The sequence below is a fragment of the Physella acuta genome, unplaced genomic scaffold (genome assembly GCF_028476545.2).
Source record: "Physella acuta isolate Inbredline_101_S28 unplaced genomic scaffold, ASM2847654v3 ptg000562l, whole genome shotgun sequence".
Classification (NCBI taxonomy): Eukaryota; Metazoa; Mollusca; class Gastropoda; family Physidae; genus Physella; species Physella acuta.
Genome location: NW_026732081.1, coordinates 1,349,574 through 1,367,398, shown reverse-complemented (window position 1 = coordinate 1,367,398; position 17,825 = coordinate 1,349,574). Strand labels below are relative to the sequence as shown.

Below are 17,825 nucleotides of genomic sequence, written 5' to 3'. Positions count from 1 at the left end.
AATGTTAAAACGATTATAAGTAGATCTCAACGCAATTATAAAACAACAACTTGTACGATATTCAAAGAGGAAGGAAATGTGTGGCTTATTAGGCCTATCCAAAATAAAATCACGAAGTTTGATTATAATTAATATAAATAAGGTTACTTCAAACCTTAAATTAATAAGTATTCATTAAATTATGCTTGATTTCATTAATACATCTTTTGAAACTTGGCGAATAGTATTATTTTTTTATTGTAAAACAAATTATTTAATATATTTTTATTTTATTTTTTGTAATGGTGCCATTATATTAGTAGTCGGCGAATCCAAAAAATCACTATTAAAAACTGCGAGTTTTATTTTGTTTTACTGGAGGTTTGCGCATGTTCTACTTTAGCTTCCCAGGTTTCAATATGGCAGACAAACATAGTTTTTTTATTACTCAATTTCATCAAAGGCAAAGGTGTTTCTTAAATTGAAAATCAAAGTAAACGTTACGAAACTTTTGCCTCACGGGTTCGTTTATACTTCACAAATGGCTTCAAATTTTTAAATGCAATTCATAGTTCAGAATCAACATTATAATATAAAACTAAAGAAAAAAAATCTGAGTCAAACTAAGACAAGTATAGTAACTACTCCAGTGTGAGTGAGTCTGAAGTCTGAGTCGTTGATGACTCTCTCTCTCTCTCTCTCTCTCTGACGTCTAGATCTCTAGATTCTATATCTAGATCTAGAATTTTATCTAGCTCTTTAGGCCTAATTCTTAATTATTCCTAGAATCTTAGAATCTAAGATTCTTAGATGTTCACTACTTGTAGTTCTAGTAGTCACAAACCTTACAGTCAGTACCAGTATCACTATCATCTAGATCTAGCTAGAATCAAGTTCTCTAGACTAACAAATCAAGCACATAGGCCTATATATAATAATAAAAATATATTATTATATATGGCAGGAAACAGATTCAACCCTCAAGCATCTACTTTTAGGGTCGATTTTCGCCAATTTTCAAAGTAACAAATATTGACATATTATATATCAATTTTGTTGCTTAACAATCGAGGAATTCAAAAATATAAAAATTAATAGCACTAGACATTTACATCACGTTCAAAATGTAGATTAACCACACTCACTCAACTGAGATTTTTTTTTTACATCTAAATGTAGTGAGGTCTAAAAATCCACGAAATTCACAAAATTAACAATATATAATTACACAGAAATGTCACTTAGGCATACATTTATTTGTAATTATGTCAAACTTTACAAAATATACCAGTTTATAGCTTATTTCTATAATTATTCTTGAGAAAAAAAACGACCGCCATCCCCTTTAAAATTCTGGCTTTTAGAAACACTCTGGGGAAGAAAAAAATAACAGAGTTAAATATAGAAGGTCTATATAAAAAACATAATTAATAAAATATGTCTATATGCCAATTTTTAATATAGTTGCAGCATTTACATGGCTAATTATAATTGTTTAGTACTTTAAACATTAATTTAAAGTTACGACTCTCTGTGGCGTCTTTCAAGTGTAGTGTCAGTGTAGGAGTGTAGGTGAACAGGGTGTTAGGGCCTGATACGATTTCATTAGAATTGGTAATGAACAGAATGTATAATTAGAACTGGCATATAAAAACAATGTTGATAATAGATGCAGTTGTTTTAATGCTACTTATAATAGATCAAAATGACAAACATAATTAAAACCCAAGAATCTGGAAGCGCTGACCTCATTTTACTGACACGGTTGTCAAATAGTAAGTAGATCTAGATCTAGATCTAAAAAATAGATCTAGATTTACGTAATTTTGAAAATACGCTAGATCTAGATGCAAAATCACTTTTAAAAACTGAAGTTAGTGATTAGATCTATAATGAAATTGAAATCAACAACTGATATGTAAGTATCTTTTGATTTAAAAAAAAAATACGCTTAGTTCTAAGAAAAAAAAAATTCGATGGTGTACTCGATCCCTATCCCAAAACGTGCCAGCCATATCGCATGCGTAGTCAGCTACTCAGCTGCTTATCAAATCGATGAATTTTAAAATTATATAATAAAAGTAGGTCACCCTAAAAAAAGAGTAAAATGGCTCCCGTTTTCACGACAGCCGTCACTCGATTCATAATTTACAGAGTTATAAAGTTCTACTTTCTTTTGGCTATAGATTTAAAGAAATATTAATTTGTTATTTCTCATGCGTTCCAACAATTGTACCTAATTTTAATAAACATTGGATTAGTAAGGACTCGATTCTTTTTAGAATTAGCCCTCGACACTATACAGACTATTGCGAAGAAACAGACTCGCGCGAATGTCGTGCGTAAGCTGGTTCAGTGGGCGAAGATTAGAACCCAATCAGACGGAAAATTTTTACTTTGAAATAATTACATTATCAATTAATTTCGATTTAAAACAAATGGCTTAAAGTCAAAAGTAAACTAAAATTTAAAAACTTTGTTATTCGCAGTGTACTCAAGATTCTCGTGTTTTAAAGATAAGTCTAGTTTTACTACGCGTGCGTGCATGGTGCGAATATCGATTTTCCCCGACAGAAAATCATAAAAAAAATTTTTTAAAGTATCTACGGCAAAATAATACTTATATTTTACAGAATTAAATACATTTAACTAAACTGTTATTTAAGTACATGCCTCGGAGGAAAAAAATACAATTTTATATCCGTAAAAAATTAACTGAAATCCCCGCTTTCAACGACGCCGATGTGTCGTAATTATGGCCATTCACTTTGTTCAAATTAAAGTAAAAAACACATTCAAATATACTTTTTTTTACTTTCATAATTTACAGCAATCATTTCTAATGAAAAATCCATAAAAATAATAGTTATTTTTACAAAATAGTATTTCTTACCTTCTTATTGCAGTACACGTACTTTTCCAAGTAGATCCATTCCGTCTAGATTTGCATCCTTCGCATCCTTCGCCGCGGCACAAAATGTCATAAAAAACGTATTCCACAAAAATGTTGCTAACGAAGCTTGTAAAAACCTTGCTCTATTTATCAGTATAAACAAAATCCCCGAACGATGTCTGGTTAGAAAGTTTATGAACGGCGAAGATCGATTATGCATTTTCCGGTACTAATCTGTTTCCTGCCATATATAATAATCATGGGTAGTTGACCAACTCTCATTAATTCCAGTGATCAATACTAGTCTACTAACTACTAGAGTAACTTATGATCTGTGAATACAAATAGTAAAAAAATCTTAAGTCCTGATTTCAATTGAGTCTCATTTTGTAACTATTTGACATAGAAAAAAAAGTACTGTAATACTCCGCAACCATTCTACAGTGATCATTTATGTTTCATTTTGTGTTTCTATGCATAACATTTAAGATATTCTTGTTTTAGAAACTAACATGGTATTAAACGTTTTTTGCTTTTTTTTTCAAAAGATTGTACATCTGAAATGTTACCATTTGGCTGCCGTTGTTATTCTGATATGGGTCGATTTTAAAACAGTGCTTAATCACATAATGAGCCCATCTGTTTTCTTCTGTTCTCCAGGGTCTGGTTGTACATTTAAAAAGAGAGACTATGTACAGCAAAACAAAGCCAAAAATTTTGGATGGGGTGAGTTAAAAATAATTAATGAGAATGATTAGTATAGCTTTTATTTCCTTATTCTGTGTGTGTTTTTATTCATTTTGTTTACTTTAAACAAATGAATGATTAACTGTTGTGGGAAAATATATTTCATATTAATGTATTTGTTCTTTCTGATAAAAAGCCTGATTAACCAATGGTACAGCTGTATTACTAATGTCTCTAATGAGTCAAAAAAAAATTCTAAAAATACTTTATTTTTTTAATTGTATAAGGAGTGTTTGGGTCAAGTTGAAGGTTAGGTTAGAATAGTCTAGAACACAGGGAATAGTGTTGTAGTGAGTCAAGTTTAACCACTTATATTTATGTACATTAATGCGAAGGCCTAATGCGGGGATAAAAGCTGTACAATTGTAATGGAGCTTGTAGTGTGTTACGTTGAACTGTGGAAAATGTAAAATAAATAAAAAGACTTGAACTGTGTAGCATTTTGTTGAATTAAATAAAAGCGACCTTCAACAACTGGTGGCCAGTTTGGGGAACGAACCAATGACAGAGAAATCTCCATTTCAAATACTGAACAGCAGTGGGGATGATAATTAAATGAACTTTTTTTTTTTATGCGAACATTTGATTTAGCAGGTATTGCTGTTACCAGCATACAGACAGTTTATTTTTAAGCCTACCAAGTTACTGTTAAGTTTTACATTAGGGCTATGGTCAGTTCTTTATAGTGTTAGCTTCATAGTTGAAGCAATCTGTGGATATGGCTAATCTATTGTTAACCTTTTTTAGATTTGCTATAGAGGTAAAATTCTTAACTTTTCACTTTCAACTTTGACATTAAAATTATAATTTTACCAGCGTGATACGGAGCATTCTGGTGCAGGTGGCGATGTCATTTTTAGAACTACGAACATTGGTGACAGCAGGGTGGTGAAAAGATTCCCTCACCAACAGCTGGGGGACTTTCAGCTGAACACTTTTGCAGGTACACCACGCTAGTTTTTGTTTGTTTCTGCATTGCACAAAATATTAGCTATGCTTAAGATTAAATTACTCTTTCCCACTCACTATCTTGTTACTAATTGCTCAAATTTAGTAAATATATGTAAGCATTATCAGCCTTCGAGATAGTTTTAAACATAATTAAAATTCTAGGCTTTTTAAATTCTGAAGTAGAATTACATTTTTAATGAATTTCAATTACTTTAATCATAATCAAAGTTAAAATTCACAATATTTTTATATCTGTCTTACAATATAAATGTAAAATGAAATTGTTAAAAGTTAATGGCATATGGTTCTTTGTTATAGTAATACTATCTTTCCACAAAAATTAAAAACTTACTTTTCTTCTAAAGTTTAAACTCGATAAATGCTGCTAGTATATTATTTGTTACATTTTAATGCCCAGAGGAAGTGTTTATAATTTTGCTTGCTTGTTGTTCATTAATTGAAAACATTTAAGGGCACCTTGCATAAATGAATAAAATAATGTAAAACAAATGCATGTTAATAATAACTGCTAAATGTATTGAATATGAAAGTTCTTTGTCTACAAATTCAAGCTACATATTTTTACCTGATAGCATAAGTCCTATAATCCCACTGCTCTGATATATACAGATCTATTGATTTATTATTTGAGAATTAAATATGAAGTTTAAATATTCAGTAAAATCATTTGAATTTAAATTTATATCATTTTAAATACTGTTTTTTGTTTTGCAGTGTTATTCTTGATGTATGATTCCAATATTCTATTATGTTATCTACCTATTATGTATCGTACATTTAGGGAAGCCTGTCAGACTTTGGTTATTCCTCTTTAGTAATGTATTGCAGATGCCATTTATTATTTCAGAGGTTTTGCATCAAGTCCAGTTTGACTTTGGTATGCTGCCACACTCCTAGTTACCACCTCCCACTAGTGTACTGTAAAACTGCTGCTACATTCATCCCTTCCCTCTATCCAACAGAGCTGCTGTCATATTTATGCATGGCAACTTGTGTTCAAATTATATAATTTATTGTACCCATTTACATCTCCTTTCCCCACATTATTAGGAAGTAAAAATATTTCAAATTATTTCAATTAGTAGCTTTAAAAGTTTTTAAAAAAATTTTACTTTTTAAATTACATTTTAGCTTCTTACTTTCTTTGAAAGATTATTATTTTGTTAATTATACATTTTTTAAAATTGGTGACTATTTCTGAAATATGTTTTAAGAACTTATGAATATCCGTAAAATAAATGTCATCAGTACTTTATGTTTTATGCATGTGATCTTGTATAAGTTATTGTGGCATTGGTAATACAAAGTTTGCCATAGTATTATCTTTTTATCTAAGTAAATGCATATTCAATTTACACATAACATTATTCTGAAATAATAGCTAAGTTATAGAATATTAGCCTATCAAATTTTATATATATTCTAATACATACATTAGAAAGACAAATTAGATTCTACAGTTTCTGCTACAATGGAACTTCATTAATTATACACAATTAGCTTATTTTAAAAAAATATTTTTAAAAGAAGTTTTTACTAATTATATGTAAATGCTTCTTTTTTACAAAGCAAATTATAATTTCCAACTTTGAAGAGATTTTATCTGATGAGATTCCATTGTACTGTATTGCTTATTGTTAGTGTCAATACCAATATCAAAATACACCTATAAACTATAAACCTAAAAAATTGTCTAATTAAATTGAAAAATGTTGTAAACGTTTTGTCTTGCTTTAAAAATCATGGACATACGTTTAGGCCTGGCTTCCAGTAATGTTGTTATATTATTTGTTTCAAATGTTATAAATGATTTTAAAATTATTTGTCACAAGTCACAAAGATCTTAATAAATATAAAAGGGACCATGCACATATTATATTTTTTAAAAACAATGGTAAAAAAATTAATTTATACAGGTACTGAATACATTCCATTGAAAATGTTCTAAATGTTTTAATTAAATTTGTTTATTCACAACCTGTGATATATAAATAATTAACATTCGTAAGTTAGTGATTAAGTCATTTGTGGCAATTTATTTGACTAACCATTGAAATATTGTAACAGTAAAGAGCAGTATTATATTACGCTTTAGCAACCCTCAACATTGTATAATATAATTTTTTTAAAAACAATGAAATAAATCCACCCCTACTCCCTTACTGTTATAAAATAATATGTGCATAGGTCCCAAATGTAATTGTAGAATTTTATCAATGTTCTTACACATTTTGAACAATTTTTATTGTTTAGCCTACACCTTTTAATTATACACTAGTATGATAATAGAAATCACATATTTTGCATTAGCTCAAATATAGCAACATTATGTAATAAATAACTTGATAAAGTAGTGCCTACTTTTTAAAAGAACTGTAATTTTAATAATCTTTCTTTACTAAAAACTTTAAAAGATCAATAACCAATATATTTAATAGAAATTTTATGACGACAATCAAATTAGTGTTTTGCTTGCCTCTTTTATTTCCTATTTTAGAGAAGATCCCAATACATTTTCGAAGCAATAAAAAAAGCTTTATGCCAGCATTTACACAAGATTTCGGACAAGTTGTTCAGCATCAGATGGTGGAAGAAGATATTGGCAGTGTGCAAAACAGAGAAGTTAATTCTGGTAGCGCACATGGACAGGGCCATGTCACCCCTAAACCCAGCAAGGTTCCTTTATTACCTGGTATTGAAAATAAGTAACATAAAAAATGGTTTAGTAATTTTCAAATTTCAGAAATTAAAATTTAACATCTGCTGTGCCAATAATATTACAAATTTAAGTACTGTGGGGCTTTCTGGCTAGAAAATTATAATATTTAATACCCTTGTGGTGTGTCGATAATTATTGACAATTGTTATTATGTTTTATTCCACGTAAATACTTATCTATTTTTTTTTCAATTTATTATTACCATGTAGAAAAATACAATAGAAAATCTAACATATTACACAATTGTTTTTTATCACTGCCTGCTTTTAAAATTCACTATCAAACAGCACTTTCACTATGTGAGATTTCTTTCTTTATATTAATAAACTCACTAACACATTCATATTTTTGGAAAATATTTAAATCTTTCAATTCATAAATATTATTTTTTTAGAATTAAAATGTTATATTATTGTTGTTGTTTTTTTTATCAAAATAAAACAAAAAAACTTCATTATTCCCTTTGACTACACCCTGATTTTATTTGTCCTTCTTAAAACTTACCAAAGTCAGTCAGCACACCAGATTTAAGTCTCAGATATTGGTTTTGTGACTTTTGTCAGTCTTATTTCATTATTTACATTACAGAGACATTACTTTGTTTCTTTATTTTTCTTAGATGAAGAGTTCTTGAATTTTCTCACCTAGAGATTGTGAATGCAACATTTGCATTTATAAATATTTATTTTTATTATGATGATTTAATCATACTTTCATATCGCTTTTATTATCAGGTGATCGAGTTATTTTTGCTGAAAGTCCGTCAGCACCTGGTGTTCCTGTGGTGTACAGGACAGCAGATGAAAGAGCCTCAAACCCAGACAGACTAAATCTGGACAGGTATGATGTGTTTATTAGCCTCAAACCCAGACAGACTAAATCTGGACAGGTATGATGTGTTTATTAGCCTCAAACCCAGACAGACTAAATCTGGACAGGTATGATGTGTTTATTAGCCTCAAACCCAGACAGACTAAACCTGGACAGTTATGTCTTTATTAGCCTCAAACCCAGGGTTGCTAACCTATAAGTTTTGCGATCATATTCCACTAGCTCAAGTTCAAAGGATGTCCCATACACCCAGCTCTGATACATACCTGGCTCACATTAAGAAAAGTTAAGGCAGCTGGGCATAGTGCTGACCACCATATCCCTTCAAGTTGAATAATTCTTTTTATTTTCATTAACACCAATAGACACAAACATCCTTTTATATTTATCAATACCTTATATTAGATAGATAGCGTCATCATAAAATACTTAAAATTTTTAAAAAATGTCCGTATAAAATAGAAACACACTGTTGGCTGGAAACAGGTTTTTATTCAAATTTAAGATGAAAATTGGAAGTTTGTTCTGTACTAAAAGGTTTTTATAAAAAAATTTAGACAAAAATTACCAGTTTGTCCTGTACTAAAAGGTTTTTATAAAAATTTTAGACAAAAATTGGCAGTTTGTCCTGTACTAAAAGGTTTTTATAAAAATTTCAGAAGAAAATTGGCAGTTTGTACTAAAAGGTTTTTCTAAAAAATTTTAGAAGAAAATTGGCGGTTTGTCCTGTACTAGAGGGAGAAGAGCAGCTGCGGCTATTAAATTACCAGCACAATTTTATAACACGCATTGAGCATCTGGCGTCACTAAAACGGCTCATCTTCCTGGATCTCTACGACAACCATATTGAAGAAATATCTGGATTGACTTCTCTTAAATCTTTAAGGGTTTTGATGTTGGGGAAAAACAGGTAAGTTAATATGGATTTGGAAAATATGTTTATGTCTAATGGAAAATATTTTCGATCCCATTAATTAATACTTGAGGTGAAACACTGTAATATGAGATTATGCTCATTAAGTTGATTAACCAGACTGTACTTTTCATTTTATTACTTACGAGCTGACCCGCTGCGTATCTTACGCCGCTATTTAGTTGTTTTTTTTTCTACTTTTCAGTAATTTATAATTTGTGAATTCGACAGTACCAATGCTGCCATTGAAAATATTTGCTTAAAAACACTAACCCCCCCCCCCCCCCCCCCCCCACGTGAAAGCAGCCTCCTCTTAGTTACCTCCTCTAAGTTTAAAATCGTTTCAAACTAAATTATCTGCCCCTAATAGCCGTCACCAAACCCGTCTCTATGATTGTAAAATGTAAACAGAGTGAACACCGCTCACCAGATCATGTGGCGGTGGGGTGGGGGTGGTAGTGATAGTGATAGAGAGGAAGAGAGGGGACTGCAAAGGCGCGCTTGCAGCTTGTTTTCTAACTGATCCCAGAAGAGAATTATATATATAGAAGATTAAAAATGAATTAAATGAAGCTATTATTAAAATAAAATAAAAAATGTATATTTTGAAATATAATTTTTTTTTAAATGTGTGCCATTCTCAACACACATATTTAGAATGGTATAGGGTTAAAGGTTAACATGAGTAACTTGCAAAGAAAAAAGATTTTAAAAATTAATTCTGAGAAGACTAATAAAAATATTTATTTTCAGAATAAAGAAAATGGAAAACTTGGAATCACTGCTGAAACTAGATGTCTTAGATTTGCATGGTAACCAGGTAAAAATTGCAACCTGCTAAATGTTAGACTATTTTAGCATTGCCATTGTAAAATTTTGGGCCTACATTTGTTAAGTGTATTTGGTTTTTTATTTGTTACTTTGTATAAAGATAAAAGTTGGATATTTTCTGTGTTACATTTAGGCATATTTGTAAAATTCATTAGCATGTTGTTTATACCTCCTAGATCTCAAAAATAGAAAACATCAACCATCTAATTGAGCTGCGAGTGCTAAACTTGGCAGGCAACAACATCACACATGTAGATGAGTTGGTGGGCATGGACTCACTGGCAGAGCTGAATCTTAGACGGAACAGAATCAGAACAGTGGTAAAATATTGACTTTTGTTATTGGAATCTGGATATTGGTAAAAAATAGATTTCTTTAACAGAATCAGGACAGTGATATGGTAAAAATTGACTTGTGTTAACAGAATCTGGACAGTGATAAAATATAGATTTATATTTTTTATTCATAAAAGATTTATTAGTAAATTTACTTTTGGTGTTTTATCTTACCATTAAATTTAAAAGTTTATTGGAAATATCTGGACTTGTATAAGTTGAGGCTAGTTGATCATCTGTAGTTGTAAGATAATCAGTAACATAAGGAGGACTTAAGCAATGACTTTGTATGTTTGAGTTGATTATTATGTTCATTTGATAATATGCTATTATAGAAATGATCACAGTGACAGAAAAAAACAGTGACAAATGACAGAGTTTATTGGTTTTTAAAACGGATTTTATTTTTTCTCCATTTTATTTTTGAAGGGGAAGTCCAGTCACAAATAATAAAATAATGTTTTTTATTGTATTGACCATTGCTTTCAGACTGAAGTAGATTTATTACCAAACCTTCAGAGGCTGTTTCTATCTTTCAATGAAATTTCCAGGTCAGTTTTTCAGTTCTTGTTTCATTCATCTCACACTAGAACAATTGCTGTCTTCACAAGACACATAAAGTTGTCATAAAAATTTATCTGCATGTTGTCATCACAATACAGTTCTTTAAATATTATTCAAATATAGGACAAATGTGATATGACTGGATTTTAAGGTTTTAGTTTATAAAGGCCAGTAGAAAATAAGTATGCTTGTTTTTTTTATAGTTCCTGTTGTATTATCCCACAGATTATTGTATCAGAGCCATCAATTGATACAGACCATTTAATTACATATTTCAGTTCTCAGTATAATACTTCAAATTACAATAAGTATTTAATACCAAGTTTCAATGTATAAGATAACCTCAATTAAAACTATAACAAATATAGAATATTGATTTTTTTTTGCATACTCAAGTTTCAATCACACAATGCCAAAGTTTTGCTAATCAATAAAATGATAATTATGTTAACCACTCATCTGTGACCTGGATCTTACCTGAGAAATACTTGGCTATAATGCACTAGTGTTCCTCAAGTGGAATAGTTGATTTTTATATGTGTAGATTTCAGATATTTAAAACCTGAATAAAAGTGTGTTAGTTTGTTTTTAAACTGCTGTCAATTCCAATGAATTAATAAGTGCTTAAGGTTAAAAAAAAATTTCAAAAATAGGAAATAATTAAATAATGTTTACTTCTGATGTGCATGAGTATTTAAATGGAACATACTAAAAAATTCTTTTGGACTAAAACATGTGGACTGGCGATTTTTTAATCTATAGTGCTGTGATGTATTGCTTTTAAAATTGTAAACATAAATTAAATTTTGCTTCATCATGTGGCATTACCGACATTTCCGCAGTAAAATTGCCACAAACTCTAGAGATATGTGAGTTACTAGCCTTTAGAACACTCCATGTGTTGCTTAGGCATTATATCTTTACCATTAAAAATATTTTAACACTTTAGCATGTGCAAGCACATGGTTGTACTTTTAAAATTATGTCCAAATGTATGCATTGATGCTTTTAATATTTCAACCTCTTAAAAAATAAAAAACGTTTTTTAAGAATATATCTAAATCCTTTATATTTTAAATATATACTGTTAAATTAGTAAATAATTTTTACAGCTTTGAAGATGTTCAGTGCTTGGGAGAATCTACAAGTCTTTCAGAAATTTCACTTGATGGGAATCCACTATGCCAGGATTCAAACTATAAACATATTATTTTGCGACACATGCAGCAACTCAAACAACTGGACATGAAGAGAGTCAGTGTAAGTTGGAACAGTTGCTATTTATAAATCTAATAAACAACCAAATAATTTGTCTATTTTCATGCTTACTCCATCTGAAAAAAAATAATTTTAAAGACAGAAATTTTTAAATCGTGTTTTACATTAACGTAGCTAGTTCATAAAAAAAATTATAGGATACAGTACAGCAAATAGTTTTAAAAATCAAGGCTTTTAGAATTGAACTGGAAAATTATTAAGCCACAGAAGTAAATATTCAGCATTCAATATAATATGCCTATTGTCAATTTTTTTAAAGTCATATCATGAAAGGTGTTTTAACAATGGATTGGAATGTGCATTGGTTTTTTGTAATTAATCAAATTAAATTTGGCCAGTAATATCAAATATATCTCTTTTAATGTTGAGCTCATTTTTTGTTTACTGTAGGAAGAAGAGCGGAGGATTTCCCTTGTTATGGCTAGAAAAGAAGAAGAAAAGAAAAGAGAGATGAATAAAATAGCCGTACTGAAAGTAAGCATACTTTTTGTCACAGTATTTTATACCAATTGTAATAAGTTTAATCTAGTAATATAGATCGAATAAGTTATTATTGTATTTATAATCAAAGTATCCAACAAACATTTCTAAATATATTCTACTGTTGAAAGTTTCTTGGTGGAAAAAATCAGCTTTGTTTAATTATGTATTTCTTTATTAATTTTAAACTTCTGCAATATTTTTTATTTGTACTTCTTGTCAATTAATATATATAATAAAATACTTATCTGTTGTTTTTTTTTGTAAAATCATTTAATGAATTATAAGTTTTCCTATGAATTAATACTGTTCGCACCAGGAAAAGAGACGGCTGGCTATTAATAACGCCAAACGTCAGTGGGAGACAATGCAGGGTTCTATGATGTCAAGGACGTCACGACTAGTTAAAGTGAACAACTCTATGCCAGAACTGTTTGCCAATCATATTGGATCCATCCCCAACATGGAACTGAGGTCCCCACTCTCAGGAGAAATCGATGGTCTAGAGGTTGAGTCACTGACCAGGTAGGTCATGACAGTAATACTCACCATTTTTAGGTCTTTGACAAAGCTTAGCTTCTAAAATAGTATTAGAAATTTACCTTTAAGTTCTGAAATATTAAACTTAAAATCAGTTGCAAATGTTCATGAAATAGATAAATATTTTCAGCATAGTTTAGTTAAATAGCCCTTTAATAAAGCTTGTCCCTGAATATTTGCATACATTTCAAACAGAAAATACATGGTCACTAGATCCTATAGTTTTTCAAAATAGATAGTAATAAAAATACAATGCCATCGATTAAATCACATCTTGTTAATGTAAATAATTTTGAAAATGGTTTGTTTTATTGAAACATTTTGTTTTAAAATCTTTCAATCAGTAGTGATTTGAAACATTTTGTTTTAAAATCTTTCAATCAGTAGTGACTTGAATCGTTGACATTTTGTTTTAAAATCTTTCAATCAGTAGTGACTTGAATCATTGACATTTTGTTTTAAAATCTTTCAATCAGTAGTGACTTGAATCATTGACATTTTGTTTTAAAATCTTTCAATCAGTAGTGACTTGAATCATTGACATTTTGTTTTAAAATCTTTCAATCAGTAGTGACTTGAATCATTGACATTTTGTTTTAAAATCTTTCAATCAGTAGTGATTTGAAACATTTTGTTTTAAAATCTTTCAATCAGTAGTGACTTGAATCATTGACATTTTGTTTTAAAATCTTTCAATCAGTAGTGACTTGAATCATTGACATTTTGTTTTAAAATCTTTCAATCAGTAGTGACTTGAATCATTGACATTTTGTTTTAAAATCTTTCAATCAGTAGTGACTTGAATCATTGACATTTTGTTTTAAAATCTTTCAATCAGTAGTGACTTGAATCATTGACATTTTGTTTTAAAATCTTTCAATCAGTAGTGATTTGAATCATTGACATTTGGTTTTAAAATCTTTCAATCAGTAGTGATTTGAAACATTTTGTTTTAAAATCTATCCATCAGTAGTGATCTGAGAAGCCGACCAGGAAGTGCACGAAGTAACCTGACAGACACTGAAAAAGCAGTTGATGAAAATAAAGAACAGCCCAGAAGTGCAAGTCGCAGACGAGACAACCGCCTCCCCCCTCGAGATCCTGTTAAAGATTCTGTTTCTCTGTAAGTTACAACAAAAAATATACACACACCCACTCCGAGTGATTGCTTTTTTGTGACACCTACAACAATGTTGGGATTTCAAACCTGTCCTATGTGTATTTTTTAATATAAGCCAACACATGTAGTCCCATGTTGCTGGTGAAATTGAGTTAAAAAATTATTTGTGCTATCTCAAGATGTATATGTTGTACAAAATACTCAACTTTGAATCTGTAATATCTGCCCTTAATAAGATTTTTGTTTTCCATATGTTGAAAAGCTGCTTTAGATGCACTTTTAGTTAGATAAGTATTACCACTTTAATAATTCATATGATGTGGTATCATAAATAGATAACACCTAATCAATTTACAGTAATATACTTTTTATAAATCTCATTAGTATTTTAATTAATTGTGGATATTTTCTTTATGTATAGGAATCATACAGTCATAGGTGATGGTTTAAATATGTTAGAACAGATTGAAGGAGACACCCTATCCCTGTATGGTGTGCAGTCTTTAGAGGCCTTTGATAGGAACTGGGGAGTGCAAGCAGCAGGGACAGTGAATGTTATAGTCTTTAAGTTCATTGATTTTGATTCCATCGTCAAACAACTTCCCAAAATACGGGTTAGATTTCCTGCCACTCAGGTTTGTATTCTACCTTTGTTTAATATTAATTTGTGCAGTTAATTAAATCAGCAGCTTTTTTTTTCAAGCTAATTAAATTTTGCATATTGTTTTTATTTTTAAAAAAATATTTTTTTTTTCAGACCCTTGTTTTCTGTTCAACTAATATTCATAGCCTTCAACAAATCAATGCATTATCATTGGTTCGGAGACTTGATAATTTGACTATTGACCTAGATGGCAATCCAGTTACAAAATTTACATTATGGCGGATGTATACAGTGTTTCGATTGGCTCACTTTGCCCTTAAAAAGATCAATGACGTTGAGGTAACTTAAAATTTACAGTTTATTTCTTGCCAACTAGCTACACTTTGTTGCTGCACATTTGAGGATTTGCTGTATAAAATAAATGATATTTCAGAGTTTATTTACCATTATTCATTTTCCCTCCTTAGGGAGCATAGGAAAAACTACAAATGATCTACAAATAATGCCACTCTTCTAGGAGAGACAACTCCAAAATCAAACAACTGCTGTCTTGTAGTTGTAGTTTGTTCTTGGTTGGACAAAAGCTTTGGAAGCAAATCCAAAAAGAACAGCAGGCTGAAATTAGAGTCAATGGCCTCAATGGCACATAACCAGTTGACACATATACTTAATTGTGTTGGAGGGGATCCCTTCCTACACTAAAATTAAGAACAAAGCAGAAGATGTGTGGTCTTCCTGTTTTTTCTCTGTGATTTGTAGTTTTTTTTTTCTAATACATGTGTAGTGGTGTTTTCTATATGACTTGTAGTTTTTTTTCTAATACACGTGTAGTGGTGTTTTCTATATGACTTGTAGTTTTTTTTCTAGTACATGTGTAGTGGTGTTTTCTAGGTCTGTGTTCCATCCTTTAAAGTGTATGTATTAAATACAGCTATTACTGTAAGATGAAATGATGTTTTAGGTGTCCTCTGGAGATATTGTCAATGCAGAGAAACTGTTTGGTCCCTTGTCTCACGTGGCCACATCACAGCTACCCCAGTACAGGCTCCTGTCACTGATGGGAGATAACCGCAGAAAGCAGGCTGTCATTGAGGGGAGAAAACAAGCAGAGACAGGGAAAGGCAACCCAGACAAAGCTCAAGTTGAGTTGATAGGCAGGGCAGGGCTCACCTACATAATCAGTGACTCTAAGCAGGTCAGCAGTGCTCATTTGTTTACGTTGTCACTTTATTTTAACATTAATAAATTTAATTAATGTTATTTAAAAGGAAATTTCTTGAACAACAAAAGTGTATTAATGAAAGTAAATTTAACAATGTGACAGTGTGTCATGTGACACACTGCTAAAGATTTGAAGTGATCCCTGAGTCACCCAGCTCTAATGAATATCTGACTTCAGTTAAGGAGAATAAATTTATGCAAAAACAAGGCATGGTGCTGACCACATAACCCCTATGTAAATGTCATAGAAACAGGTGAACTCAAGTTCATCTACTGTATAACCATCAGCTATGTAAGGAAAAACTTACAAGTTGAAAGAATTCAGTCTATATAAGAGAACTAAACATGGATTTCCAGGAGTTATAGACTAAACCCCCTTCTCACTTTTTGTTATATTTACAGGACCTAGAGGCAAAGAGACACTTTGCACACAATTATATAAAAGAAATGACCAAAGAGTCAACATTCATTGAACTTAAAAAAACAGAAATATTAAAACTCTGGCCAAGTTTGATAACAGAAATAGTACAAAATGCATTGAATGATATGAAAGATATGGATTCCTACATGAAATGTTCACTGGAAGAAGTTGAAAAAGGCTAACATAGTTGAACTGTTTCATTTCCCTGTTTATGAAATGTTTTTCTTGTTGAATGTATTTATTCATTGTTGTAAAGTATTTTTTACAATGTGCTATTAAAAATGAGTCTTGTATTATGAGTATTCTAAATGTTATGTAACTTAAATTTTAATTAAATGCATATGATGCATAAGTTATTTTATTCTCTGAGCCATTCTACTTTATAAACTAGTTTTACTGAATAAAGTTTTAAAACTGCCAAAGTAAGTAACTCAAGATGAACTAAATTCAAAACTTATTGCATAACATTCTCAAAACTTAAGACTAGGCTAGATTTATTTAGAACTTACTTTTTTAAAAACTTTGAATTATTAATGAGCTGAATGTTGTTTAAAGTGTTCAGTGGGACAAAGAGACACATTTTTACAAATCAAGCCTTTTTTCTATAACAATTTTACTAATAAAAACAGTAGCTAAATAAGAAGTGTTGAATATTTAAATGCTGGAATATAAAATAATGAATTATTTATAAAGAATTACCGGTAGGCTTACGTTTTCTAAAAATATTACGTTAACTACCTATTTTATTTTTTTGTTTTAAACTTCGCAAGATATAACAGAAGATTAATATAGTGTGAACAGAATCATGTAAGTCTACGTGCAGATTTATCTGACAGAATACCAATATTTCCTTTGAAACAGTAAGAGGTTATCCAACTTACTGGCTGTAAAACATTTCAAATTGTATTTAACTTTGTTTTCCTATAACTATAACACTATATATAAATGTCACCATCCATGCAAAATGTTTCTCATTTGTTTAAAATGCAGAGATTAAAAATGCATCAAAACTGGTTGCATTCTTCAATCATAAGAGCATGAGGATTTCCATTTAAATGTTAGGCCTGTATGTCTAAAATTTAATTAGTTTTATACTTGTTGCCACATTTACTTATTTATCTTTAGCTTAAATCCACATTTAGCAACACTTATTGAATGTCAATAACTCATCTTTATCCTCAATAAGGAGTTCTTTTCTATCACAATAATAGTTTCATGTGGCATATTTTAAAATAAATCTTTTTTTTTTACAATTAGTATCAGTAATTCACATTAGACTTTCTATTTTCACAATGTGAAGCTATTTCTTAGTTAAAAACACTATTGTCTGCCTAAGGCCAGTGAGCCTCACTCACCCCTTAGAAAAGATCAGTCTTT

General features: G+C 30.2%; 1 protein-coding gene across 5 annotated transcripts; it reads left to right on the top strand.

Moving 5' to 3' along the window:
* The first annotated feature begins 318 nt into the window (after positions 1-318).
* Positions 319-17,460, top strand: LOC131946475 (leucine-rich repeat-containing protein 49). Of its 5 annotated transcripts, none has more exons than XM_059307246.1 (18): positions 319-501; positions 3,533-3,598; positions 4,436-4,562; positions 5,439-5,468; positions 7,089-7,283; positions 8,045-8,150; positions 8,848-9,051; positions 9,808-9,874; positions 10,062-10,205; positions 10,710-10,771; positions 11,897-12,044; positions 12,453-12,536; positions 12,862-13,067; positions 14,056-14,205; positions 14,624-14,837; positions 14,960-15,145; positions 15,768-16,001; positions 16,430-17,460. In XM_059307246.1, exons 2-18 carry the CDS (start codon positions 3,563-3,565, stop codon positions 16,628-16,630), a joined length of 2,394 nt encoding a protein of 797 aa, XP_059163229.1. In that variant the 5' UTR covers positions 319-501; positions 3,533-3,562; the 3' UTR covers positions 16,631-17,460. The 5 variants fall into 5 exon arrangements, with proteins under 5 accessions (XP_059163229.1, XP_059163228.1, XP_059163230.1 ...); XM_059307245.1 differs by having other exon boundaries at positions 14,053-14,205; XM_059307247.1 differs by lacking the exon at positions 5,439-5,468 and having other exon boundaries at positions 14,053-14,205.
* The last annotated feature ends 365 nt before the right edge of the window (positions 17,461-17,825 follow it).

What these genes read in the sequence shown, in the direction of transcription:
- LOC131946475 (XM_059307245.1), top strand. Translation starts at nt 3,563, where the DNA reads ATGTACAGCAAAACAAAGCCAAAAATTTTGGATGGG. An exon ending in GAGGTTGAGTCACTGACCAG is followed by an intron (nt 13,068 to 14,052) that starts GTAGGTCATGAC and finishes TCTATCCATCAG; the next exon opens with TAGTGATCTGAGAAGCCGAC. An exon ending in TTAGATTTCCTGCCACTCAG is followed by an intron (nt 14,838 to 14,959) that starts GTTTGTATTCTA and finishes TTTTTTTTTCAG; the next exon opens with ACCCTTGTTTTCTGTTCAAC.